Source organism: Prionailurus viverrinus, chromosome A1, assembly GCF_022837055.1.
Source record: "Prionailurus viverrinus isolate Anna chromosome A1, UM_Priviv_1.0, whole genome shotgun sequence".
Lineage (NCBI taxonomy): Eukaryota > Metazoa > Chordata > Mammalia > Carnivora > Felidae > Prionailurus > Prionailurus viverrinus.
The window spans coordinates 158,167,218-158,195,067 of record NC_062561.1 but is presented as its reverse complement, the minus strand read 5'-3'; the positions used below and the strand labels follow the sequence as shown (position 1 = coordinate 158,195,067).

The 27,850-nt window shown below is 35.4% G+C and overlaps 1 protein-coding gene across 3 annotated transcripts in view; it reads left to right on the top strand.

Moving 5' to 3' along the window:
* SKIC3 (SKI3 subunit of superkiller complex) overlaps window positions 1-27,850 on the top strand; it is a 108,367-nt gene that overhangs the window by 39,528 nt on the left and 40,989 nt on the right. For all 3 annotated transcript variants that reach the window (XR_007151985.1, XM_047857702.1, XM_047857703.1), the window contains exons 11-28: window positions 6,941-7,081; window positions 8,920-9,021; window positions 10,085-10,224; window positions 12,329-12,415; window positions 12,503-12,606; window positions 13,062-13,188; window positions 14,084-14,263; window positions 14,616-14,740; window positions 16,241-16,494; window positions 18,099-18,201; window positions 20,646-20,822; window positions 20,911-21,055; window positions 21,235-21,313; window positions 21,402-21,463; window positions 21,574-21,630; window positions 23,089-23,157; window positions 25,066-25,140; window positions 25,750-25,891. Coding sequence is in view for 2 of the 3 variants with exons in the window: in XM_047857702.1 (XP_047713658.1) it covers window positions 6,941-7,081; window positions 8,920-9,021; window positions 10,085-10,224; window positions 12,329-12,415; window positions 12,503-12,606; window positions 13,062-13,188; window positions 14,084-14,263; window positions 14,616-14,740; window positions 16,241-16,494; window positions 18,099-18,201; window positions 20,646-20,822; window positions 20,911-21,055; window positions 21,235-21,313; window positions 21,402-21,463; window positions 21,574-21,630; window positions 23,089-23,157; window positions 25,066-25,140; window positions 25,750-25,891 (2,169 nt within the window). In the remaining variant the exon portion in view is untranslated. The remainder of the gene's footprint in view (window positions 1-6,940; window positions 7,082-8,919; window positions 9,022-10,084; window positions 10,225-12,328; window positions 12,416-12,502; window positions 12,607-13,061; window positions 13,189-14,083; window positions 14,264-14,615; window positions 14,741-16,240; window positions 16,495-18,098; window positions 18,202-20,645; window positions 20,823-20,910; window positions 21,056-21,234; window positions 21,314-21,401; window positions 21,464-21,573; window positions 21,631-23,088; window positions 23,158-25,065; window positions 25,141-25,749; window positions 25,892-27,850) is intronic.

Here is a 27,850-nt window from a genome sequence, read left to right as displayed (position 1 = left end):
TAAATTTTCCATACAAATTAGAAAAACTGGAGGAGGTGAAAGGAGCTCTGAGGGCATGAACAGAAGTATGGAGAGAGCTAGGTTGCAATTTTTCGGAATAGTAAGATAGTTTCACTTGCTCTACTGGAAGGAATAACTTAAGATAGATTTTGGTTGCATAGGTTAGACCATATTGCATAGGGCTATGAATGTCATGCAAAGGGTTTTGTGAACCATGCACATTCTCAGTGTTGATGTTATGTTGCAGTGTCACAGGTACATAGTTACACATGCTGTAATACTATAAAGTAATGGAGCTTATAAATGATCTCCTTTTTTAATGAAATAGAGTAGATTCAAATCAGAGATTATGTCTTAACGTATGCCTCTCCTTTCCTGGGGAGAGGAGAGAGAACTGATGATACCCAGCTTGCTAGGAGTTGTCAGAACCTGTGTCTGCCGACATCTTGTGCCCAGGGCTGGTGTTCAGTCTGTTTACAGGAGGTTGACCCAGTTGGTTTTCACACCAGTCTCTGTCCTTTCTGTCAGTATCTGTGCTAAGTAGATTGTTTTTCATATAATTTGACCATCACTTTTGTCCATGCCTGTATTCAACTGATGTGAACAAAGTTCATAGAAATTAGTCACTGAAATGGAAGTAATTTGTGTTAATGATTATAAATTATTGCAGAGCTTTACTAATTGTTTTTACTTTGTTGCTAAATGAGTAGACCTGTGGGAATGCTTTATGTATGAATAACCATCACATGTTTCATTATAGAAAAATTGTTGAAAACTAGGGCTAGAGGTAACCGAGGGAAAATGCCTGTTGGAAAAATATCATTGCATCTATCTTGGCTCTCCACTTTAAGTTTCCCTTCTAGTTCTACTTGTACTTTTTCCCGGCTGGTGTCTGAATTTAGATTCAGAACTGTTACCTTCAGTCTTATTTTTTTTGTGAGAATTAAGCAGATCCCCTTTTCTTTAACTGACTCAGAAACAGACTTGCAAGAGCACTTTTCACTAATGTGAGAGAAGAACTACTAATTGTTTCAGTCAGTCAACTTATGAAGTATAAAATCAAACTAATACGGTAGTATGCAGGATAGATTGTATAGAAGATAGACTAGATTGGGTAGACTAAATGATCTTGGGAATGAATGAACTGTGAACATATGTGAATATGTTCTACTGTAACAATAGAAAGTAACACCTGAATGAAAATAAAATAGAAGAGATTTGTTAGAGGTAAATGGAGGAAGAATATAATTTTACTTTTAGCTCTCTTGAAAAGTTGGTCTAATATAGAATGATCATCTGTAAGAAAGTTGAGTGGTGGAGAGGAGATGTTAGTGGACAAAGGGAAATGTCCATCTGGCTTACAGATGAGAGATCTATACTAAGACTAGACATAAGGTTTAGAGATCACTTGCATGTTGGTTAAAGTGAAGTGTGTGACTTCAGAGGATGACTAAAGTACAAAAAGCTGAAAACTGTCTTGGGTGGTGCTGGATGGCTTAAAGGGAAAGGGAGGAAGAAAGCAAAGAGGAAAGTAGAAAACAGAGATGCAGAGAAATCTCACAGGAACATGGAGGAAACTGATGTGAAGTAACAGAAGGCTCAAGGAAAGAACATTTCAGAAAGATCTTCATTGACATATTGAACAGCTAATTTTATGATTGGGAGGCCTTTATTTAGGGGTATTCTTTCTAACCAAGGTGATTGAATTGGAACTTAGATTTCAGTGATGGGAAAAGAGTCCAAAGAAGTGGTTAGCAGATATTAAAAGAAGCAATCTAGGGATTTGACCGATTGTGTTTAAGGGAAAGGAGGAGGAAGGATACAAAGGGGATGGTAAACTTTTAGAGGAGTAGGAGGATTATAGTCATGTTGCCTGCGAGGAGAGTTTCAAGAAGAAAGGGCTAGTTAACATTGTTAATTTGTATTGAGGTCAAGGAAGATGAGGCATAATAAGAAACTTTCAGTATGAGGAGCATACTTGTGAATTTTTGTGGGTTTTCTTTTTCCACTGACAGGAAACATAGTTCCAAAATTCACCTAGTTTCTTCAGATTTTAACATGAGACCCAATAGGTTCCCAAGATAAATGGGCTGATTTTTGTAGTTGGCCTCTGGTACCCATCCCTCCACCCCTTTTTCTACTCTTACAATTGCTATTGAGAAAGTAATGGCTATTGTTCACCCTTTTCTCTCTATTTTCTTTCAGCTATTAGGTTTTTATTATTCCCTTATTCTTGACCTGCTCATGGGCCAAATGGCACAAGACAATACTTGAAATTTCTTTTTGAAGACTGATTGAAAGCTTTCTCAATAAGCACATGTATGCCTATAATGTAGATTTGTTGAATAAACATGGCCCCTGTATTTCCAAAAGATTACAAAATTATAGAAGAAATTAGATCAACAAAGTCTGCAGTTTTGCACGTAAATTCAGTATTTGACAAAGCATTCTAGTAAAGAGAGAGCAAGTGGGTTATGCTAAATGATTAGAGAGTGTGTTGGTTTACGTGAAAAAAAATCATCCTTGGTGAGGGTATTTTGTAGAACTGAAAGAAAGAGAGGTTTATATCCTGGTAAAGGGGAGTGGGTAGGTGGATATTCACACATATGGTACATCAAGGAAGAGTTTTTTCTTTGTGGGATCTTTGGCTGTAAGAATTTGTGGGATGGAGTGGTTCAGGCTTAGGTACATTCTAAAGTAAAGCATCATTCTTGGCATAGAACTTTGACAGTTAATGCAGGACAGTAGGGAGCTGTGGTTAAAGATTTCTTGTTTTCTTTTCATTGCTTCTCTAAACCAAACTTTCTGTGTATTAAGAACTTGTGAAAATCTGTAAGGTCTTTCAAGACTGACCTATCCTCCTCCAGTGTGCTTTAGTATCTGCAGAATGTGGTACTTCACAGCAGTTAATCACTGGGTTCTCTTACACTGGGGACAAATAATATTTGGTTCTCTTTTGTCCTCCTTTGCATGTTGAGACTTGAAGATTCATTTTCAAAATGCCTCAGTTTATAAAGCTTCACATAACAAGTAGTGAATAGCTTTTACAGTTGTCAGCTGGTAAAATGTTATTTTGTGCTAAATGACCTCAATTTATTTTACTTTGCTTTATAGCTGAAATGGGGGAGGATAATAAAGCTTGGTTCTTCAAATCCAAACATGAAAAAGCTCAAGATTGTGTGCTCTGGAAATATTAGAAAATCTGTATGCAAATAAAAAAATGAGTACATGCTGTTTTGTTTTGTTTTTTCCCCAAGCTAGGTTTATTTAAAACAAAAATTCTATAGTAGTGATCAGTTTCTTTGTGATGTCAGCAATTGATTAGTTATTTTTAAAAATCACGTTGTTTTGGTGGTAAACTTTAGGAAACGGAATTCTCATCGGTATTACTGAGCATCTATCCTGAATCTCTTCAGAACACCTTTTATTCTTGGAGATTTAGCATTCATTGGCCCCAAATCTAACTTGTTTTATTGGCAAATAAAAATAATATTGTCAGACTTGTTTTCAGGTTGTTAAATCTGGAATCTTAGGCTCTTTTAAATGTTAAAAAGAGCAGATAAATAAATGATTTTCTATTCAAAAGAATTCAAGTTTATTCCTGTTTCTAGTCTCCACCTATTATTCAGCTAGTATTCTCAACAAGAGTTAGTATGGAGAAGAGGGGTGAGGATTGAAGCTTTGGAATATCCCTCATTTCTACATAGGATCAGTGATGTTGTTACTACCGTTGATGGTTTGGGGGAACACTAGAGAAAATTCCTCTTTGTCATATGTAGAGAATATGTTTCCCAAGGCTAGAACATAGTCTATTCAAATCTCTTGATTTCTGAAATTGTGCTCCCAGATGTTAAGGAAAGTTTATCTTGTTTTAAAAGTTTCTCTTGTTCATCTTAGCCTTTTAGAAACTGTTTTCATCTACCTACCCATACTTTGTTTACCTTTGTAAGTTTTCAGGTACCGCGCTTATGGATGATCTTGAAAGATGCATGGTTGGCTTCTCTTGTTTCCATCACAGGTGTGTTTTCTGTAATAAGGGCAGTTTATGTGGCCAAGGTAGTCTCTCACGAATTACATTTCTATGGAATAAGAGAGTTTTGATTCAGATAGGTAGAAATTTAAGAATTTATTTTTTTTAAATGTTTTATGCATTTTTTGAGAGACAGAGACAGACAGAGAGAGAGTGTGAGCATGGGAGGGGCAGACAAAGAGAGGAAGACACAGAATCCTAAGCAGGTTCCACGCTGTCAGCACAGAGCCTGACAGGGGGCTCGAACTCATGATCCGTGAAATCATGACCTCAGCTGTAGTCAGACAATTAATTGACTGAGCTACCCAGGCGCCCCTGTAAAAAATTTTTAAAAAATATTTATTTTTGAGAGGAAGAAAGAGAGAGAGAGAGAGCAAGAGTGTGCATGGGGGAGGGACAGAGAGAGAATGGGACAGAGACTCCCAAAGCAGGCTCTCTGCGCTGGCAGTACGGAGCCATATGCAGGACTCGAACTCAGCAACCATGAGATCATGATCTGAGCAGAAGTCGGAAGCTTATCTAAGCCACCTAAGTGCCCCTAAAGGAAAATTTTAATAGCTATTTTATTTTCTTTTCTAGAAGGGTGAACATTTTTATTTTTCCATAGTAATTCTCAGCTATTACTTATTAGCAGACTAAGTCTTTTGGAGGATCAGTTCATAATGGTGTTCTTAAAGGACCATTACAATATTTAATGGATGTCTATTGTATACAAGATACTATGCTAGTCCCTACCCTCCAGAAGTTACTGTTTAGCTATAGATGTAGAAACACAGGAGATATATATACATATGTATGTATATGTGTTTATATGACTAATAATAAAGGTGGTCTATGGTATTGAATTCTATAGGCCTGTGGTTCTTAAAGTATTGTCTCTGAACCAGTAATATCAGTATCACCTGAGAACTTAGAAATGCCAACTTTCAGGTCTAATATAGACCTACTGAAGTCAGAAACTTTGACAGTGGGGCTTAGCATTCTGTGTTTTATTTATTTTTTATTTTTTATTTTTTAATTTTTTTTAATGTTTATTTATTTTTGAGACAGAGAGAGACAGGGAATGAACGGGGAGGGGCAGAGAGAGAGGGAGACACAGAATCAGAAGCAGGCTCCAGGCTCTGAGCCATCAGCCCAGAGCCCGACGCTGGGCTCGAACTCATGGACCGCGAGATCGTGACCTGAACTGAAGTCAAACGCTTAACCGACTGAGCCACCCAGGCGCCCCATCATTCTGTGTTTTAACAAGTCTTTTGGGTGATTCTGATGTCCAGTTTAGACAATATCTCTGGTTGAAAAGGGGAAAAAATATCCCACTGGTGTGCTTGAGAGGAATAGGGTATATGGAACAAGGCATGTCTGTTTTTGGAAATTAACATTTATGGAAGCAATAGTGAGAACACATTGGGAAAAGAAAATTCATACCTAGAAGCGTAATAATAGCTGGCTCAGGTCTTTTTTTATAAGCTAACAAAAGTAGTATTTCTTCCAATTTGCTTTCATATCTCACCAAACAGTACTGAAGTTTTAATTCTTTAGCCGTTATGAATTTTTTTTACTAACTTGGACTGCTAAATCAATATATAATATCATAGATTATGTATTGGTGTGTATCTGGTTTTGAAAAATTTGAAACAGATAACCTAAATGGTAACATGCAAAGAATTTATCTTTGACATCTGTGACTGAAAGGGTGGCTCCACATGGGGGTATGTGTTTTAAATAGATTTCAAAAAAAAGCATCAGCCTGCTTTTTCAAATAAATTAGTTTAATTTAATTGTTTCAAATAAATTAGTTTAATATTTATTCTTCAGGTTGTAGTTTGTTGTAATTAGTTTTTAAGAATTTTCCTGTGTGATTAAACAATTTATCAAAGTGGTGAATACTATGCACAGTTTATTCTCAAGCAGAAGTCACATTTTCCACATGTTTTTATGCTTTTCTGGGAATGGAAATCCTGAGGTTGAGGTTGGAGAAAATGGAAATAAAACAAAATAAATAATATTTTCTAAACTAAATTATTTTACCAGAATAAATTTGAAATAAATATAGGCATTACATGATTGTTACATAAGCTTAACCATTAACGTATATAGGAAAACAAAATTTTTGAAAGAATGCAGAAAGGTGCTACTGGACTTGTAGACTTAAGAAGAATGTGACTAAGTTTTTGTATAGTGTCTTGACAAGAAGACTGTCTTTTAATCCCAGGTTCTGGAAGAACACTAGATAGGGCATCCTGGCTGTCACATCTCTAGCAGCACTTGGTTGCCCAGGGAGAGAGACTGGTGAAGACACTGTCCTTAGGGATTCCTTCATTTAACAACCGAAATTGTTAGTGCTGAACAGCAAAAGGAGAGCTGGCAAGCAGGAGGCTGTGTGTCTTAGCCTAATGGCAAGTAGCGGTAGGTTTCCTATTTGAAACCTTGAGTATGACTACAGGTTCAGTTTACCCATACTGCAGTGGGTAAAGTGGTTTCTACTTCCAAAATTTAAGATGAAGAGCATAAGTTTTTAATGAAATGTTAAAATTTTTGGTGTTTGTTGGTCTATTTAAGTTTTGAATTCCTGGAATTGATATGGTGAAAGATACGTAAAATGGTATTTGAGATTTAAGTATGTATGCTTTGGCAATTAGAAATTTGAAGTATTAGAGCCCCTGGGTGGCTCAGTCAGTTAAGCACCCCACTTTGGCTCAGGTCATGATCTCGCAGTGTGTGAGTTTAAGCCACAAGTCAGGCTCTGTGCTGATGGCTTGGAGCCTGGAGCCTGCTGTGGATTCTGTGTCTCCCTCTCTCTCTGCCCCTCCCCAACTCAGGCTCTGTGTCTCTCTCAAAAATAAAGAAACATTAAACTTTTTTAAAAAGTTTGGAGTATGTATGCTAATCATTTTTCCCTTTTAATTCCAGGCAGTCTTACTGATGAAGGACAGCAATATTGTCGCAGACTAGTGGAAATGGATTCAAAAAGTGGTCCAGGCTTCATTGGTTTGGGGATTAAAGCATTACAAGACAGAAAGTATGAAGATGCTGTTAGGAACCTAACTGAAGGCAAGTGTACAGCATAGAGCATGTAACATGAGGTGTAGCTGTAACCAAACTCAAGGGTCTCACTGTTTGGGGTGCTTTAAATTGAACACAACCCAAGGAAGTGTTGAAAGCAAAGAACTTTTATTATCACGGTAAGGAGACAGGGAGATAGCTTTCAAGGCGGTGTCTCCCCATGGGGTTTGTACAGAAAGTGTTTATTCAGTGTATTGGGCAGGGGCAGAGAGCTGGTGTAGACATTAATTTAATGTACACATATTCTCTTCCCCAACTTAAAGCTTTTCATGGGTTTCTGACTGCCCTTAGGATAACATCCAAACTTCTTCACAGGGTTTGCAACCTTCTCGAGTCTGATTTCTTGCCCCTTCCTTCATACTTTGCTAGCTCCCATGCTTCATTTTCAAATATAATGAATCCATATGCTGTTACTTAGGCACTTTGGTCGCGGTGTGCATGCTCAGTATATCAGCATGCTAGTACACACATTGTATGTTCAAAAAATGGCAGAAAATCCCATTCGAGGAAAAAAATCTTAGTATTACAATGAGCTCAAGGTAACTTCAGGATCACTCAGGTGGGCTTTGGTACAGGTCCGCAACTCCATATCTGCTCAGACTGGCTCATGCCATGGGCTGTCAGGTAAAACACCTAGCAGACTCCTGGGTAGGTAGGAACCACTGGTTCTGCAAAACAAAACACATTCTGTCCCTGATTTTGTCCCTTCCCCTCCTCTCTTCTGCTGATAGTTTTCAGGCCTCTGATCTGAGTAACTCCGCCTTGCATCCTAGCTAACATAGTCAGTAGGTGATTATCTTTGGGCCTTTCCTTAAGGAGTGTATATTTAAGGGGCATCTGGATGGCTCAGTCAGTTAAGCATTTGACCCTTGATCTCGGCTCAGGTCATGATCTCATGGTTCCTGAGATCAAGCCTTTTGTCCACCTCTGCACTGACAACACAGAGCCTGCTTAGGATTCTCCCTCTCTCTCTGCCTCTCCCCTGCATGCTCTCTCTCTCTCTCTCTCTCAAAATAAATAAACAAAAACATTAAAAACAAAAAGGAACATATATTTAAGATAGAAGTGGAAGAAATATGCTTATATATTCTGGATCTGCTTAGGTCTGAATTCCAAAACTGTCACTCACTAATTCCCAGACCATGAGAAAACTTATTAAATTATCTGTGTCTCATTTGTAAAATAAGGATAATTATATATGTTTTCACGCTGCTGCCGCCCTTAGGAATCTTTAACTTAGTTTTGCCAGGAAACTTTAACTTAGTTTTAACATCTGTCACAATGGATAGACTTACATTCAAGTAGAGATCTGAAAGACAAATGTAAGCTTGGGGTGGGAGGAGCTTTTCAAGCCAAGAGCTGAGATAGCCTGAGAGGAGAGCACAGCTGGAAATTCAAGGTGGTTCAGCAAGATGTGACAAGGATGTATGGGAGCAGGAAGAGTTAAGAAATGATACTGGAGAGGGGCCTTGCACACCTTGTGAAACAGTTTGCGTGTTAAGGGCAGCCAGGGACCTGTGGAATGTTTTGAGCAGAGGAATTTTATAATTCCATTTGTATTTTTAGAGACATTCTGGCTGCAGTGTAAAGAACGAATTGGAATGGGTGGCAAGCACTTGCAGGGATCTGGGATAAAGATGGTGGAGATGTGAAGTGAAGAAGCGATGGTAGAGAAATGGATTGGGGCGTGGAGTCAATGTAGGGAATGATCATGTATGAGAGACAAGGGAGAGGGGAGGCATCTGATTTGGGGGAGTAGATGGCGGTGCCATTCATCTCATTGGTCATAGTAAGTTTGGGTTTTGTGATTGCTTTTTTCCTTTTAGGGTTAAAAGAAAGCCCTCTTTGCACAACGGGGTGGTATCATCTGGCCGAAGCCCAGGTTAAAATGCATAGACCTAAGGAAGCTGTTCTTTCATGCAGTCAAGGTATTCTTGATATCTGCATTGGTGGCCAACTCTGTTTCTTTTCATGTTAAAGGAGAAAGTTGGTGGTTTAAAAAAACTCACATGCTTTATTTTGTATTTTAAGTTACTCACTAATTTAAATTTCATTGAGATGGTTAAATAATGCCTAGTGTGTATTTACTTTTTTTTTTTTTTTAATTTTTTTTTTCAACATTTATTTATTTTTGGGACAGAGACAGACAGAGCATGAACGGGGGAGGGGCAGAGAGAGAGGGAGACACAGAATCGGAAACAGGCTCCAGGCTCTGAGCCATCAGCCCAGAGCCCGACACGGGGCTCGAACTCACGGACCGCAAGATCGTGACCTGGCTGAAGTCGGACGCTTAACCGACTGCGCCACCCAGGTGCCCCAGTGTGTATTTACTTTTAAACTAACCATGAATATTTTTCAAAGGATTCCTTGGAATTTTGACATAGTCAGTTTAGGCTTGTGTGGAGGTGGTCTGTCTTTGTAATAAGGAAGTTTCTGGTGCATCCAGGACTTCAGGAGTTTTTGATTCCTCTCATGTAGATAAGAGCAGTCTTAGGCATCTTGGAGCCTATTTGAATGTGGTCAGATGGGTCAGGCAAGGGATAGGAAATCATAAAAAGTGATTCACTGCTCTTGACACAGCTGGTGGCCTACCTTCTGTAGTTGAGACACAGTTCACCCTGGTCCTTTTGAATCCAGCTTCTTTCCCCTTCCGGTGTTCCTAATTTGCTAAGTTTGTTACCAATGGTTTGGCTAACTTTTGTTATGTAGCAGATACAGATATAGATAGCCATTGTGTTTCAGAATGTTCACTTTTATTATATGTTATGTAAAGATAGATATTTTAAATTCAGATGTATTCTGTTTTAAGTTCAGATATTTCCTTAAAGAATTCAAGGAAGAATCTATCTTTAGCTCGGAATTATTCTTCATGTATATTATTTTGGCAATTTATTCTTACTGTATCTCCAATTTATTATTTTTTACCCTTAACGAGAAGAAATAAGTGAAGTAATATGGTTGTCTTCATTCAGATCTCCTTAATTTTGTCAGCTCTGAAGAACATAGATAATCTTGGTGTGTCTGGTGGCAGTCTTCATCAGAAGAATCTTTGTCTCCGTTTGAAAGCAGAGGCTTTGATTAAACTCTCAGATTATGAATCTTCAGTGGAAGCAATCTGTACTCTTGATCAGGTAGTCTTATCATCAGGTTTTTCCCTTCAACTTTATTTTTTCCAGTGAACCGGGCACCAACCACTCCCTCCTTCCACAAATACTTAAACAAATTTTGTGTTTGAGGTATGAATTCACCACATCTGCCTTTTCCAGATCACACACTTGGAAACTTCCAAAGTTATTTGTTTGCCTCTTGGTTAAGTACTTACAGCGTTTTTCATAGGTGTGATTTCTTTCTTTAGTATTGTTCTTATTCTCCTTTTCTCTTTTTGCCTTAAGTTATTATGACTTGATTATTTTTAATTTGGGACTCTAAATTTTTGCCTCCAGAAAAGATTTCATAGATTATTGACAAGAACAGTTAAGGACTCAAGTAGCTTCATAGTAGACAATATTATTTATTTGTTTTTCAATTTAATAAAATAGAAGGAGAATGATATTTAAGAAGGAATCCTATTTCTTAATGTTTTTAATTCAAGCATTTAGAAATTCTGTGTCAAAAAAACTATAAATTATGAATTATAACAACATGGTATTTTTAAACAGTTTTTTCAGATAAAAGCTATTTTTTATCCAAAATTAAAATTCTATTACCCAGTGTATTGTAGGATTTTGAATTTTTAAAATATCATTGTTTGATATATTTCAAAGGGCTTTACATTTCATTAAAATTAGAACAGTTGTTAGCATCCTTCAATAACTAATATGTTAATTTCTTATTTTCTACTTGCCTTCTACCAATAGTGTGTTTTTTAAATGCTTTGAGGTCTTTCCAATCTTTCCCCTGCCACACACACACACACACACACACACACACACACACACGCATGCACACACACAAAGAAAAGTTTCTTAGAGAGCTGGTGAAGTCCAGGTATGAAACAGAAGATGTATAGGATGAGCCCAGAACATCTTAGAATGCTAGAAAGCAAGGAAACTATATAAGGCTACCAGAATTATGTTAGAAAGGCTTAGGAACTATCATGGGTTGATTGTCACTGGCTAAAGGGGAGTTTGAGCACCAGTAACTGCAGTAGATTGAAAAATACCAAATATGTTTAAATCCATGTATTCAAGATGAAAAAAAATAGAACATTCTCAATAAAAAAAAAAAAAATCTTTGGAGGGTGCTGAGGAACCATTTGGAAAGAATCAAAGTATCTTACCTTTCCTTTATGAACTGTTCCTCAGGATAATCAAATAGATAATGAGGGGAGGGAAATTTTGTTGTTGTTGAAGTATTCCATTGAATAAGGAAAACCGCCATTTTGCAATCTGATCTAAGGCATTGAGGATCAGTGGTTGCTAACATTACCAAAAGAAAGTACCATACATAACAAGTGCATGTACACATGATGTAGTCTTACCAAAGCATTAAACTGGAATCAGATTAAGCTTTCAGGCCTAACTACTAATTTACAGAAGATATAGGGGACCAAGGAACATGTCAGGACCATGAGACTGCATTCGGTAAAATCCAGACTGTGTGAAAACTGTGACAATTGGCCCATATTTTTCAACAGTTAAATTGTGAGGGAGGAAAAAAGAATGGAAGGGAGCCCTATAGATTAAAAGAGACTTAATAGACATACCAGCCTTTTGAAATGTATGTACCTTATTCGGATTTGGTTAAAACAAATGAATTATTCAAATATTTTCTGAACCAACTGGGAAATTTGAACACTTGCTAATTTTTTTTCATGATACTAAGGATGTATTGTTGGTTTTGTCTAGGTGTCTATAATGGTAGTATGATTGTGTTATATAACAATGAACTTCGTTTTTAGATATTCGTACTAAAGCATTGATGAGAAGTTATCTGGGATAATCTAAGCAGGTGTGAAGTGAATTGAGTGTAGATATGGATGAGAAAAGATTGGATTTGAGTTAATTTTGAAGGTAGATAATGAGTATATGTGGGATTATTATACTATTTTCTAATTTTTTGAAATGCATTTGCAATTTTCTCTAATAAAAAGTTATAAAAATGAATGTGTTCATACTGATAGAAATCACTATGTCTTTATTTTGTGCTCTTCTATGGTTATTCTTTAATTAAAGCAAATATTGATGATCTGTGTTGAAAGAGACTTAACAGCAGTTCTTTACAATCATTTTCTAGGTTTCTGATGCAAATAATATCCCAGGACTTTTGGTTCTTAAAAGCTTGGCCTATCTGAATAAAGGCTCATTAGATGAAGCTTCAAAGGTTGGTTTTTTCCATTCAAACGGGGAATTTTTTTAAGTTACAAGTTACTTTATTTGAATAAGGAATTGACAGATATCTACTTTGTAGATTATGGAAGACCTTCTCTCTTCTTACCCTGACCTAGCTGAAGTTCATGCCCTGGAGGCTTTGATTCATTTTACCAAAAAGGACTATCCACAAGCAGAGAAATGGTAAAAATACATATAGATTGCTCATAGATCTAGTCATATCTTAATTTATTATATTTCTCAAAAATTCAAAATGTGTGGATTTGATACAGATCCATTGTGTATAAATTTGATCTGTGTATGCGTGAATATTTTTAAGAAATGTATTTAGCATGTAGCGCAGTACCTGTGAGAAAATTCTGTGAGATGGATTTGAATTCTGACTAGCTGATCATAATGGTCAGTGAGCATATATAATGTTTGGTGTGTGCTCCTAAACACTTAGCACATTGGTTAAGCTGAAAGGCCATGTGCTTTTATAAACTCCTTTTCAAATAATTTCCTCTCTCATTATAATCTAAATTATAAAGTAATAACTTGTTTCTGGTTTAGCATCTTTGAATCACTCAAACTTTGTCCCAACTAAGTTTTCTATATTGTGTGTATGCATATCTTTTTACTTCCCTTTGGTGACTTAGTTTCCAGAGAGCTCTGGAGAAAAATGCTGAAGTTGCTGAATATCATTACCAACTTGGGTTAACATATTGGTTCATGGGTGAAGAAACAAGAAAAGATAAAACAAAGGCTCTTACTCACTTTCTAAAGGTAAAACATGTGCTACTATTTAATTCTTAGTTGAAATGGATTCATTGTAAAATCATAAATAATAATCTTATAAGTTAGGTACTTAAAATTACTGTTTGTTGAATTGCTTTTTTTTTTAAACTGAAGTTTTTGGTGTTTGATCTCTGTCACATAAAGTTTTGTGAGAAAGTTATATGGGTAAGGAGAAAATAAAAATATAAAAGATACTTATCTAACTTTTTATATTTTAAAGTTTATTTATTTTGAGAGAGAGAATATGAGAGAGCGAGCGAGCACTTGAGCAAGCACAACCGGGGAAGGGCAGAGAGAGAGGGAGAGAGAGAGAATCCCAGGCTGGCTTCATACTTAGCACAAAGAATGTGGGGCTTGATCCCACAACCATGAGATCATGACCTGAGTCAAAATCAAGAGTCGGCTACCTAACTGACTGAGCCATCCAGGCACCCCTAAAAGTTACTTATGTAAGAAACAGACATTATACAAAATGAGACATAATTATCTTTGGAAAAGAATATTGTTTTTAAGTAATTTCTACTGTAGTTTTATGGCCATGTATACTTCCAGATGTATAATTTCTCATATTTAAAATGTTTAACAAGTACCAGTGTCACATTCTTACCTTGATGCATAAAAGAGGGTGAATATAATAACTCTAATTTCACATTTCTTTTTAATAAATATTATTTATATTTTTGCACTTGTTTTTTATAAGCAGTGATGACTAGGTTTCCTGTTGCTTTAAATCTTACATTAAAGGACGTGTTGGCATCTTTTTTCTATGTTTAATGAAAGTGTTCCATTTTTCTTTTAATCTGTGTATTTATCTTTTGTGTTTTTAAAGAGACCCACTCAAACAAACTTTAATTTTGTGTTGCTATCCATCTCTGTTTCAAAGGCTGCCAGACTGGATACATACATGGGCAAAGTTTTCTGCTATTTAGGTCATTACTACAGAGATGTGGTAGGAGATAAAAACAGAGCCCGTGGCTGTTACAGGAAAGCGTTTGAGTTAGATGATACTGATGCTGAATCTGGAGCTGCAGCAGTTGACTTAAGTGTGGAGCTTGAAGAGATGGTATGTCTAATAACTTAAATACCTTTTTCTTTTTATCCTGAGTATAGAAATAGAAATATTTTTATATATGTACACTTGGAAGTTATTATTTCTTTAAATTTTTCTTTGGAGATACAATAGAAATATTTTTGCCACTGTTTATGGAGAAACTTTTCTTTTCATTGACAGACATTACATCACTCCTCACTTATTGTTGAAACTGTAGTTCAGTATAAACTAGTATAAGTTTAAAGAATCAAAAGTGGTAAATGAAAATATATTTGGGTACTATACATAGGTGGTCTGTATTTTCATGATATTCACTATCTCTAATATTAGTCTTTCTTAATCAGTCTTTTCTTCCTTTTTTAAGGAAACTGCCTTAGCCATCCTAACAACAGTAACTCAAAAGGCAAGTGCTGGAACAGCAAAATGGGCCTGGCTGAGGCGCGGACTGTACTATTTGAAAGCTGGTCAGCATTCTCAAGCAGTGGCTGAGTAAGGCACCTTATTATATTTAAACTGTTAGACAGCCTGTTGGTTCCTTAAATTAAACTCCTGTTTATACCCAAAATGGACTTGACAAGTTTCCTCATTCCAGATTATATTTTGAGAGAAGAAATAGCAAAATTTATTTATAGTTGATTGGTTCTTATTATCTGGAAGGCACTGGAGAATGCAAAAATAGATTAAATGATGTCCTGTTGTTAAGGGAATAGCCAGTCTAATGAAGTGAAGTCTTCCTAGTGTTATACATGTAATAGGTTCTCAGTGGAAACTTAAGGAATGATAAAAAGCCAAGGCTGATACCTTTTTTGTTCTTCCAGTGACATGCTTTGTATCCCCTGGGGGCAGGGGATACATTTGACACCTTGAAGTCCATCTGGAGCAGCTCATTTTCAGTTATTTGGTTTGAATTATACTTGAGAATAGAGACACCTGGCTGCCTCAGTTGGTAGAGCATGCAACTCTTGATCTCAGGGTTGTGAGCTGAAGCCCCACGTTAGGCTCAGAGTTTACCTTAAAAAAAAAAAAAGAATAAAATATATTTAATTAATAGTAAATATATAATAAAATATTGTAATAACTTTGTATGATGACAAATGGTAATTACACTTAACCATGGTGAATATTTCATAGTGTCTGTAAAATTCAAGTCAGTATGTTGTACACCCAAAACTAATATAATATTGTATGTCAACTGTACTTCAGTTCAAAAAAAAAATGAAAAACAAAGGCAAGACTTTCTGTTTATAAGAAAGTGTAACAGAGCATTGGCATTTCCTAGTAATGAGATTATAATATCTATCAACTTAATTAGGTTTATAAGACCTAAGCCTTTATATAAGTTTTTTTGGTTATACTACAAGTGATAAAATTTGTTTATTACTACAGTCACCCCCAAAACTTAAAATGAATACTTAAACGTGAATGCCCACAATTAACTATAAGCCTTGTATGTTTTCTTTTTAGAAAGGATTAGAAAGTGCCTTTTTTCTGAACCTAACAAATTGTTGTAAACAGTTATTTTTTTCTTCTATTTGTGAAAACATTAACAAATATATATATATATTTGGATCAAGATAAAGTTTCTGATTTATGTAAATACCTAGGCTGCTGTGATATTTCTGTTTTGGTAACAGGATCAGTGGGAGATTACTAATTGTCATGAGGCATACTGAGATATATGCCTATTCTGGTAGGAAACTGGGATTCTTTCAGATAGTCAAGGAAGAAAATTCTGGTCAGCTCTTGTGCAAGAAAGTATTCTTATTCATTCCAAATTTGTAATAAAATTTCTTAGTATTAAAATATGAAAGTTATAAAAAAATTCAAGTTATAAAAGGAACAGGTATACCTGCTTTAAATAGCACTTTGATAAATAGAAGTAACCATGGTTGTATGTGATTCAACTGAATTCTTTATTTTATATTTTCTTGTCAAATGTGGAAGTAGTTCTTTTACATTTAGTTGTCTTACGGTTTACTGAAATTTTAGTTTACAGGCAGCATTAAGGGCAGACCCAAAGGACTTCAATTGTTGGGAGTCATTAGGAGAGGCATACTTAAGCAGAGGTGGCTATACCACAGCCTTGAAATCCTTCACAAAAGCCAGTGAGCTGAACCCAGAATCCACATACAGTGTGTTTAAGGTTGCAGCAATACAGCAAATCCTAGGCAAATATAAGGAGGCGATAGCTCAATACCAGCTGATCATTAAAAAGAAAGAAGATTATGTGCCAGCTTTGAAAGGTAATTTTTTCATAGCTCCTTTGACTTTTGTGATACTAGAGTATAAAATCCTTGTGTAAATTTCCTAAATGTATTTCATAACCTGAAAAGGACTTCTTTAGTCAACAGTGGCTTCTTTCATGAACCTCTTATAATATGGCTTGTTATATAGATTTGAATATAGAGAGATCAAATCTTATTTCCCAACAGTTAATCAATAGTAGTATGATAAAGATTTAATTTTTAGACAAACAGCATGATAGCTATTTGATCTAAAAATGGATCTCTAAAACAAGAGTTTTCCTCCTGTTATATTTTGGTAATTAATTTACCATATCTTCAAAATATCTCAATACCTTTTAATTGCTTTTTAACTTACAGAAGATTTTTTTTTTCACTTTTTGAACTTTAAGGGCAACTTACATTGTTTTGTAATTACCTAAATTAATTTAAGTTTCTCCATAGATACCTACTCCTTAACAAATGATTTTTTTTTTTTATTAAAAATTTTTTTTTTTTCAACGTTTATTTATTTTTGGGACAGAGAGAGACAGAGCATGAACGGGGGAGGGGCAGAGAGAGAGGGAGACACAGAATCGGAAACAGGCTCTAGGCTCTGAGCCATCAGCCCAGAGCCTGACGCGGGGCTCGAACTCACGGACCACGAGATCGTGACCTGGCTGAAGTCGGACGCTTAACCGACTGCGCCACCCAGGCGCCCCAACAAATGATTTTTGGTAGTACAAAGTAAAACAGCATCCATATATAATCCAAATTTTTTATGACTTTAACCATTTAAAAAAACTTGGAGCCCATTAATATGTCTTTTACTCCATTTCTTTTTACTTTTTAACTAAACAACTGCGGTTTAAATCATAAATAGTGGGGGCGTCTGGGTGGCTTGGTCGGTTGAGCGTCCGACTTCCACTCAGGTCATGATCTCATGGTCCGTGGGTTCAAGCCCCGCGTCGGGCTCTGTGCTGACAGCTCAGAGCCTGGAGCCTGTTTCAGATTCTGTGACTCCCTCTCTCTCTGCCCCCCCCCTCCCACCCTGTTCATGCTCTGTCTCTGTCTCAAAAATAAATAAACGTTGTTAAAAAAAAAAAAAAATCAGAAATAGTGTATGTTGTAAGCAATGCATAACTTAGGCCTTGAAAACTTTTGTTTTAATTTTGTAAAACTTTCCTCAAAAGAATTCACATTTATTAAATCTTTACTGGGTACTTTAGGAAATTGCTGTTTCATTTATTACATTTTTACTGTGTAGTTTGCTATCCAGTTTTGAATATAAATAGATGAAATCTTGCTTCACAACAGTTAATAAATAGTAATATGATGGAGAATAGCATTTAGGTAATATCACCATTTTCAAGGCTGAGGTTTTAAGAGTTAAGTAATCTGCCCAAAGTCAAGGAAATTCTTTGTATAGATTTTTATCACTTTTAGCACATGTTACTGCAACAGTACTAAGTGTATGCGAGACCATACTTAAAGATAATTTTTATAAAATACCGTTAAGTTTTGTTTTCTGAAAAGTGGCTTTAAAATAACACCGCTACATTTTTTAAAGTTTACTCTAAGTGTTTCTGTATGTGTTTTAATAACTATAAACTAACTGGTTTTAGGTTTGGGCGAATGCCATCTTATGATGGCAAAAGCAGCTCTAGTGGATTATCTTGATGGGAAAGCTGTGGACTACATAGAAAAAGCACTGGAATATTTTACTTGGTTAGTGTTATTCTTATTATTCATTGTGTTTATTTTCTTAGCATTATCTTAAAGCCAAATTTAGAAAATGTTTCTGTATTTTTTCTGTGAGATACAGCAATCAGTACTCAGAATATTAAACATAAAGAGTAACGGAGTAGCCAATGAATTCTATAGCACACATATTGTATTAACGTGGCACTGGAGAACAGATACAGTTTCTTGCTCTTGTTGACCTGCTGGCTGCATGGGGAAGGGTGGGAAGAAAGAAGCATTCTGCTAGAGGAGCAGCAGCTTGACTACTGTGCATCAGTGTTCCCTTGCAGGAGACCTAGAAATGCCAGTACCTCCAATGGAACTGATTGGGAACTAGGACTTGAGGTGAACAGTATGATTTATATTCAATGGTAAGGGCCGCTTCTAGGTATATCAGTAGGGTTGAAGGTGAGGGGAAACGAGCAATCTGCTCCTGGAGAGAATCTGTGTAGTAAAAAAAGTGATGTGTAATATTAAGGGAATCAGAAAAATTTGAGTAAACCTGGTATTTTTATCGAACTGTAAATTCACCAGCTAAGTAGAAGTGCTATTTGTGGTAGATGATTTTAAAAAGTCCACATGTTGCACATACGTTTGAAATTTTTTTCTTAAACACCTTTCTTGTGCTTCCCTTCCTTTCTTTTCTGACTTGTCTTCCCTTCTGTTTCCTGTTGATTTAGTTGCTCCAGAATGTGAACCAAATATGAAAAGAAAACCTTAGCCTTTTTTCTCCCACAGGTTTTTATTGCTGCTTTTCAAGTCTCACATTATATAGATCTTTCCAAAGAGGAGAGGGTATTGTGAACAGGGCATGCTTTGTTTGAACTAGTGTTTAAGAGTAATTGTGAACCTTTGATGATACTGGAGATACAAAAACTGCCTTTCTGAGAATGGGAAATTTTGTTCTGGGTAGCCCATAGCTTGTAGCATTCACAGCCAATTATATGGAGGTATATAAAACTCTTAAAGTGATAATCCCCAAATTTATATTTACTTCTGGATGTAAAAGTTCGTACTACCACAATTCTTGTGTAAAGGTGATAGAAGTTATTTCACCTTACAGATACTTTATTTTTTTATTGAAAGAGTTTAGGCTATTAAAATGCCCTCTGGTTCCCTTTTCTCCTTCTATTTTCTTCTTTCATATTGTAGATTTTATTTGCTTTTATTTTGTTTTATTTTATTTTATTTTACTCTTTTCATCACAACAAGTGTACTGTTTAACTCCCATTCTCTTTTCCCCCTCATCTCCCACCCTCCTCCCCTCTGGTAACCATTGTGTGTTCTGTATAGTTAAGAGTCTGTTTCTTGTTTCTTGGTTTGTGTCTCTTTTTTTCTTTTATTTTTCCTTTGCTCGTTTGTTTTGTTTCTTAAATTTCACATATGAGTGAGATCGTATGGTATTTGCCTTTCTCCAACTGACTTATTTCACTTAGCATTATCCTCTCATGCTGTCATTTTTAGAAGTTATGCTAAGATATTTAAGCAGAGGAACTACAAATAGTGTTGTCCTTCCTCCTGATTCTCACAGTGGGCTCTCAGTGATGACTGCAATAATTAATCTTATCTCTCAGAAAGATACTGGAAAATGATTTTTGGCTGGACTCTTTTAGTAGAAAAGGCTATGAGAAATGTTCCATCTGCTTGTCCATCTGCCAGTAACATAGCTGTTTGTGATGACTGATTATTGAGACTTGGCTTAAGTGAAATTGTCATGTTTTATTTATAAGATCTTGAGAAGAGAAAAATGAAGAGAAATAGTGAGATTTTTCTCATTTTAAGAAGAGGTGACCTTTATCACCATAATTAATATTTTTATTTACTCTTTTAAGCTTGTGCATTCAGTCATATTTCTTCAATAAATCATGAGTTTTCACATTTTCATATTTAGCTTTTTGGTAATCTTGGTCTTAGTAAAAATCCTTTGGACCACCAAATATATTTAATATAGCACACATTTACTAGTCATTTTTATTTGACCAAAGACCAACAAGCAAAAACGTGAGTTTACAATAATTAACTGAGAGAGAGCTACCAACTTTACTACTTTGGTTACTGTTTAAAAGACAAACACAGACAGCACAGTTCAAAAAAATTCAGTTAAAGGTGAATTGGTCCTGGAAAATGTATTGGTTTATTTATGTGATTTCTGCTACTTCTAATAAAAATGAAGAAGAGTACCAAAGAGGTGTTTGCAAAATTTCTGGCATTCAAAATAATCACTTCTTTCCCCTTCCCCCCTTCCTTTCTTCTTCCTAATAAGGGAGTGATAACATGTAACTTATTTGGAAAGAATTTAGTAAAGCATTCACTGCACTTAACCAAGGAAGTAATTCTTAATCAAGATTGTAATGCGAGAGATAAACTTCCTAGTTTTTGGAAATAACTTGTAAGTATAAAAATAAAATAAACACTGTTTATTTTTTTAGGGCTCTGCAGCATCGAGCTGATGTGTCTTGCCTTTGGAAGCTAGTTGGGGATGCTTGTACCAGTCTGTACGCTGTCTCACCATCTAAAGTAAATGTTAATGTTTTAGGAGTCCTCCTAGGTCAGAAAGAAGGAAAACAAGTATTAAAGAAGAATGAGCTCCTCCATCTTGGAGGAAGGTAATTTACAAAGTTTGCTAGTTAATGACATTTACTTTGAATTAGGACATTTTAACAGAACACAACATTTATTTTTATATTTCCACAGGTGTTATGGTCGTGCATTAAAACTGATGTCCACATCTAATACATGGTGTGATCTCGGAATTAATTATTACCGTCAAGCACAACATCTAGCAGAAACAGGCAACAACACAAATGATCTTAAAGAGTTGTTGGAGAAATCTTTACAGGTGGGGTTTTGAGAAATTTTTTATAACCTTTTTAAAAAAAGAAATGCAATTTACAATTTAAAAATGTTTTTAAAATGTTTTTGATAAATACTATCATGTTTTTACATAAAACCATGTTTATCTTGATATAAATACTGATGTTCCAAGATACCAAAATTAATCTAATTTTACTTTTTCAGTGTCTGAAAAAGGCGGTGAGACTCGACAGTAAAAACCATTTATACTGGAATGCTCTTGGCGTGGTTTCATGTTACAGTGGTAAGAATTGCATAACACTTCAATATTATTAGAAGATTGCCTGTTTCAGGTAATAAAGTTCAGTTTCATCAAACTCTGTATTTTTTAGGTATTGGAAATTACGCCCTTGCTCAGCATTGTTTCATCAAGTCAATCCAATCAGAACAAATTGTGAGTGTTTTATGTGTCTGTCTGTGAAAAAGAACTTCAAAATTTCATGTTAATAACTTTCTCAGGCTGCCATGTAGACAGGGACCTAATTTTATATATACATCTTTTAGAATCCTGTTGCATGGACCAACTTGGGAGTCTTATACCTTGCAAATGAAAACATTGAGGTAAATGTGTTGTCTGTTTTGTCATGTTAAAGAACATTCTTTATATATGAACGTTACCTCTTTGTAATAGCTTTATATATGAATTTTTTATATATGAATATTACTTCTTTGTAATAGCTTAGCTTCTTGTGGAGAAATACTTTGAATATTGTTACCTATTCAGTATGCTCACCTATATGCTAGATAGTTGATGGCATTCCATTTGTTATATTAAATAATGAACGTGTAAGATTTATTTTCCTTTTCATATCACTGAAGAAATTTTGGATTTATAATTATGTTTTTCATTTAAAGATTAGAACAATTTTGTTATGTTTTATTGGGGTGTTTTTCTTTTTATCTGTACATGTATAAGAAGAGTCCTGTGTGGGCTGTGTTAGGGATGGGGTGATGAAGTAAAAGAGGTGATTAGTAATGTCTAGCAGATTAAGTTTAGCCTATGTTGGGTGATTTAGATTTGGCTTTAGTGGATATTAATTCTTTTATATGCCACAATGTAATTTGTCATACTTGAACAGTTATATATTGGAGAATTAGAAATACAGTAAGTAATTAGAAGCATGCTTGTAGGTCATGTTTAGTAGTTTCCATAAATCTATAGATAATAGAACATCCGTACTATTTTGTGTTTCAGCCGTTATACTGAATATCATCCTTTTAAAATAGTTTCAGTAATACTCTCAGGGATAAAGTAAGTCATTGCCAAGATTGCTTCAAAAGCCTGTAAATAGAATGAAGGAGAATATTAAGTTAGATCTTAAGATATGTAAAAATATTTTTAAAAATTTAAACATAGCTAGATCTCAGTTAAAAAACTCTGAATGTAGTTTTATGATAGTACAACTCAGTTGCTGTCCAGGAGTTGTTGTTTTCATAAGAAAAATAAGACTGTTTCCTGTCACACATTGATTTTTGAGAAAACAGTATAAGGCAGCATATAATAAGTTTTTGTAGTAGAAAAATAAACATGCAAGTTAATGTGTCCAAGTGAGATATCTTTAAGGTTTCCTCACTGCTTAGCACATATTTATGCTGTCCATTCTTTTTTTGCCAAGTTTCAGGTACGTCTCTTTGACCTCCTTGCCGTTAGTTCTTATCAGGCCAGTTAAGCTTCAGGAGAGGGCAATAGATACTTCTGTCAAACCTGTGGCTAGCAAATGCATGGGTGATTGGTTAAAAGTTCTACAGACTATGAGGTGCATCCCTATTGCCCTTTCACTGGGGACCAAAACCCTTAAGCCTGTAGAGAGAGCTGTTGTACCCAGGAGTTTTCTAGGACTACGTAGTAAAACACTGTTTTAAGCATTGCTAATTGTGTTTAAACAATGAAGTTTTGGACTTGTAAGTATTTATGTTGACAAGTCTGACTTCTTCTTTTATGCTTTTTAAACATAAGCAATTTAATACTAAATTAATAAAATGACATGGCATGTTAATTTTTGCCTTTTTTTTTCCTAGCAAGCTCATGAAGCTTTCAAAATGGCTCAGTCCCTTGATCCATCTTACTTAATGTGCTGGATTGGACAAGTAAGATATATAACATATAGTTATTAATAATCCTAGGGTATAAACAACCAGTTAATATAAAAAATTACAAGTAACCTGTTAATATAAATAGCAATGATAATGTTGGATAACAGGTAACATACGAGGACTTCCTTTGTGCCAGTAATTGTGCTAGTCTCTTTGTATATATATTATTTTGGTTAATCTTTCATTGATCCTTTGAGATGGTGGTGGTTGTTAAACTCTTTTCACAGATGGGGAAATTGAAGATTAGAGATCCTTAGTATTGTGCCCAAGGGCATACAGCTTATAATGATTAAGCCTTGATTTGGGGGGCTTTGGGCTCCATCAGCCTGATATTATTATGCTAAAAAACCCTAGAACTCTGTTGTTTAAAGCACATTTACCAAAAAAATAAACATCGACAAAGATCATTTTGATTATGTTTTCCCATTTTCTGTAAAATCTTTATATTTGATTTGGTGCTTGTTTATGAGTATTCTTCCTCTGCTTCCCCAAAGTTCAGAGTTTTGTACTGCCAGACAGGAATCCAGATACTTGGTTATGAGTGTGAGTCTGTCACTGACTGATTTTTAACATATCACTGCTGGATTTCATTTTCTTTACCTGAAAGAGATTGGACTGAGTGGTCTTCAAGGTCTTTCTAGTTGAGAAATTGTAATGAATTAGTAAGTAGTTGATTGTTTGGGTTCAGAGAATAGCAGGAGCATCACCCGTATCAGAAAATCAGCCATCAGAGTTTAGAATCTTTTATTCTACCTTTGACTCTTGGATCTAATTCTAGTTAATTGGTGAAGCAAGCAGAGTTAGAAAAGTAACTCCTTTCTCTATGAATTGTGGTTAGCATCTGGGAGCTAATGGCATTACTACTAATCTCTGTGTAAGTTGGATGCAGGAGGCCCAAGAATTTGTATTTCTAACTGCTTCCAAGTGATGATGCTGATGCTGCTCCAGGGACTTGACTCTGAGTAGCACTGCTCTAGACCAGTAGATTTTGGATGCTAATCAGAGCCACCTCGTATTCTTTTTTTAATTTTTCAAGTATTTTATTCTCTTTTTTTAATGTTTATTTTTGAGAGAGTGTGTGTATGCAAGTGGAGAGGGATGGAGAGAGAGGGAGACAGAGAATCATTCAGAAGCAGGCTCCATGCTGCAGGTGCAAACCCTAATATGAGGCTTGAACCCACAAACTGTGAGATCATGACCTGAAGTCGGATGCTCAACCTACTAAGCCACCCAGGCGCCCTTCAGTTCTTTTTATCTAAAAATAATTTATTTCAAGAGTTAACTGGTAGATTTAATCAAAATGGTAACAACAGAAGTGAGACTTTATATTAATTTTTTGATAATATTAGTAATGTATGATAACTTAAAAAAACCTGATTTTTAAATAAAAGATATAGGAGCTTGAAAGTACTTTTATCTCATAGTCTATAAAGTTAAAGGCATAGGTATATTATTTAAATTCCTGACACACTTTTGAAAAATAAATATGTTGAGACTGTACTCCAGGTCTGTGGAAACTAGAAATCTAGAAGTAAGGACTTCCTTTTTTAAAAAGGTGAATCCCAGGTGAATCCAAGATGATCGTGTGATTAAGAACCCCTGTCCAGACAAATACCAGTATGAATGGATCAAGGGTGAAAGGGAAGGGAGAAGGTAGCACAGCTTTATCAGTGTTCTGAGGAATTTTATGTGGATTATTGCACCACTGCCTGGTTGCAGAGGGAATTCGGAAAGCATTTGTCAGTTTAAGGGCCAATTTGACAAGTTATTCTGGTCCTCTGAGCCATGGGAATGTAGTAGCCAAGATTGGAAAAGAAATTAGCTGTGCTTTGAAGCACAGCTAGTAAACCTTTGGTTCTGCCAAATAATTTCACTTTAAGAACCTCTTTTTTCCTTTTATAGGCTCTTATCGCAGAGACAGTTGGAAGTTATGACACCATGGATCTTTTCAGGCACACTACAGAGCTTAGTATGCATGTAAGAATTTGAACATTATTGAGGATTCATTCATGAATAAAGTATTATTCTTGTTAAGAAAACGAATAGAGTGGTATCAGATGTTGATAACAGCAATTGTCTCTATTCTTTATTCTATCTTAGAAATTATCTTTAAAGAACTTCTCATTTTCATCTTGTGTTATCTTTCATAAGCTCAGGAAGAAATGACATGGGATTCAATAGATACAGTAGTCATTTAGAATAGAAACTGGGACCCTAGAGAAAAATCAACATGAGATAAGGAGTAGGCCGGCATTTCTTATTTACAAATGTGTTTTAGAACTTCTTTGGTAATTATTGGTTTAATCTCTAAAAATGGTGCTTAGAGAAGGATATCAACCCATTAGGTGGGGCTCTGTTTTTTTGCACTTTATTTAATCCCATGTGATTCTCCTACTTAGGGTTGAAGCAAGTGATTTAAATATGCTCTGAGCTGTGTTGTATCACAGTGACTCTTTAATTAGAGACACTTTGCAGTTGACTTAAGACTAAGATGTGATATTTACTGTATTGAAACTTGCTGTTTTATAATTTTTATTGGTATATTTATTATCTTATATTCACTTGTTAACTTTGTCATTTTTAAAGACCGAGGGAGCAATAGGTTATGCTTATTGGGTCTGTACAACATTGCAAGATAAAAGCAACAGAGATACTGAGCTGTACCGGTACAATATCGTTCAGATGAATGCTATTCCAGCCGCACAAGTTGTTTTGAGTAAATACATAGGTAAGGTATTCAGTATTTGAATAACTCAATATTTGAATAAATTGTTGAAACAGTTGAAAGAAGTTTTAAAATTAGTTAATTCCAAGTAAAATAATAGTGTTCCTTAAGACATGAATTTGCTTTTTTTTTTTCTCCAATGGTCAGTCTCCTTTTCAAAATGTATAAGGCCTTTTGAAGAGTGATGAAAATTGCTGCTACCTAATGATCACAATAAAACTGATTTCCATGTTGTAGTGGAAAGCATTTTGGAGTGTAATGGGCCTGAGTTGTTGCTGTTCTATCTCTGCCATTTATTTCTCTACAGTCTTAGGCCAAGGATTTTACTTCTTTTAACCTCTGTTAACCTTGGAAAGTGGAGTTAGTTAATAATATCTAGATGGTAGAGATGTGAAAATTAAATGAGATAATATGCTTTAAATTCCAAAATTAGTGTTTAATCTCCCACTTTAACACCTGATTTTTCTTCAGAATACTGGAAAAATACATGTAGCCTTAGGAAAAGGACAGAATGGTGAAGTTTCATTAACCATCTATTGTAAAATTTTCCTTTCTTCCTTACTAAAACTACTAGTTTTATTACCAGCTTAATCTTGCCATTTGTAGCAACATGGATGGAGCTAGAGTGTAATAAGTCAAATTAAATGAAACAAGTCAAATAGAGACAAGAGTCAAGTAAGTCCAAAAAGAATAAGTCAATAGAGTCAAATAAGTCCAAAAATACCATATGATTTCACTCATATGTGGAATTTAAGAAACAAAACAAACTAGCAAAGTTTAAAAAATAAGAGAGGTGACAAACCAAGAAACACACTCTTAACTATACAGAACAAACTGATGGTTACCATAGGGAATGTGGGTGGGTGAATGGGTGAGACAGGTGATGTGGATTAATTAAGGAATGCACTTGTGGTCATGGGAGGTGGGGGGTGGAAAACTACCAGTGGCTTTTAGTCTCTGCTCCTCCTCTTAGCTATGATGAAACCTTGGTCATATTACCGAATTGGATTTTAGTTTTCTCATCTGTAATACAAGAATAAAAGCATCTATTGCTTAGAGTTTAAATGGGATGATTTATACAAAATGATATGCAAAGTACCCTGGATGCTCAAGAAATGTTAGTTTTGCTAGCCTTTTATTTATCCCTTGAGAAATTCTAATAAAGAAGAAAGAAGTTTAAGCAGGCATATGGGCAGTTTAGTAGTATGAAGAAACAGATAAACTGAAAAGCAGAAGAGAAAATTTCTCATCATAGGTATGGAGAGGATTGTAATACTCTTCCTGCATTGAGCCTGGGATACTTGAGCAGAAGGCAGTTAGTTTATAAACATCAGCACATCAGAGCACTAACATCTTATGCCATTTCCCAAAATGAATGACTCCAATAAATATCTAGAGCCTCTGTGAGAGTGTATGGATCAGAAGTTTTATTGATAAATTTCCGTAAGAATGGGTAACATTTATAAAGAATTTACACAGGGGTAAATATTTACCTTTCTACAAAATTTGGGTCCCTAGAACAATGAACACATAATTTCCTGACAGTTATGCGTAGTCTGGTTTTTTACCCTAGAGTGGAGTCGTATCTATTTGTCTGACTGACAATTTGCCTTAGGGTGAGTGTACTTGGAAGGCATGAATCTCTTTTTAGTGTGATTCAGTTTTGGTATTCCTCTCTTTTGTGACGTTAGGATTTTTCAAGAATAAGGTTGATTATGTGATTTTCACTATATGCTTTGATGTTAGAGCCTAACTATCATATAAATTGTGGTTACGTTGTACTTTGTTAAGCAATTTTAAGGGATTTTAAGTGATGGTTTGTTTCCCAATACTACTTTTATGTTTTTTTAATGTTTATTTTTGAGAGAGAGAGACAGAGACAGAGAGACAGAGCATGAGCAGGGGAGGGGCAGAGAGAGAGGGAGGCACAGAACCTGAAGCAGGCTCCAGACTGTCAGCTGT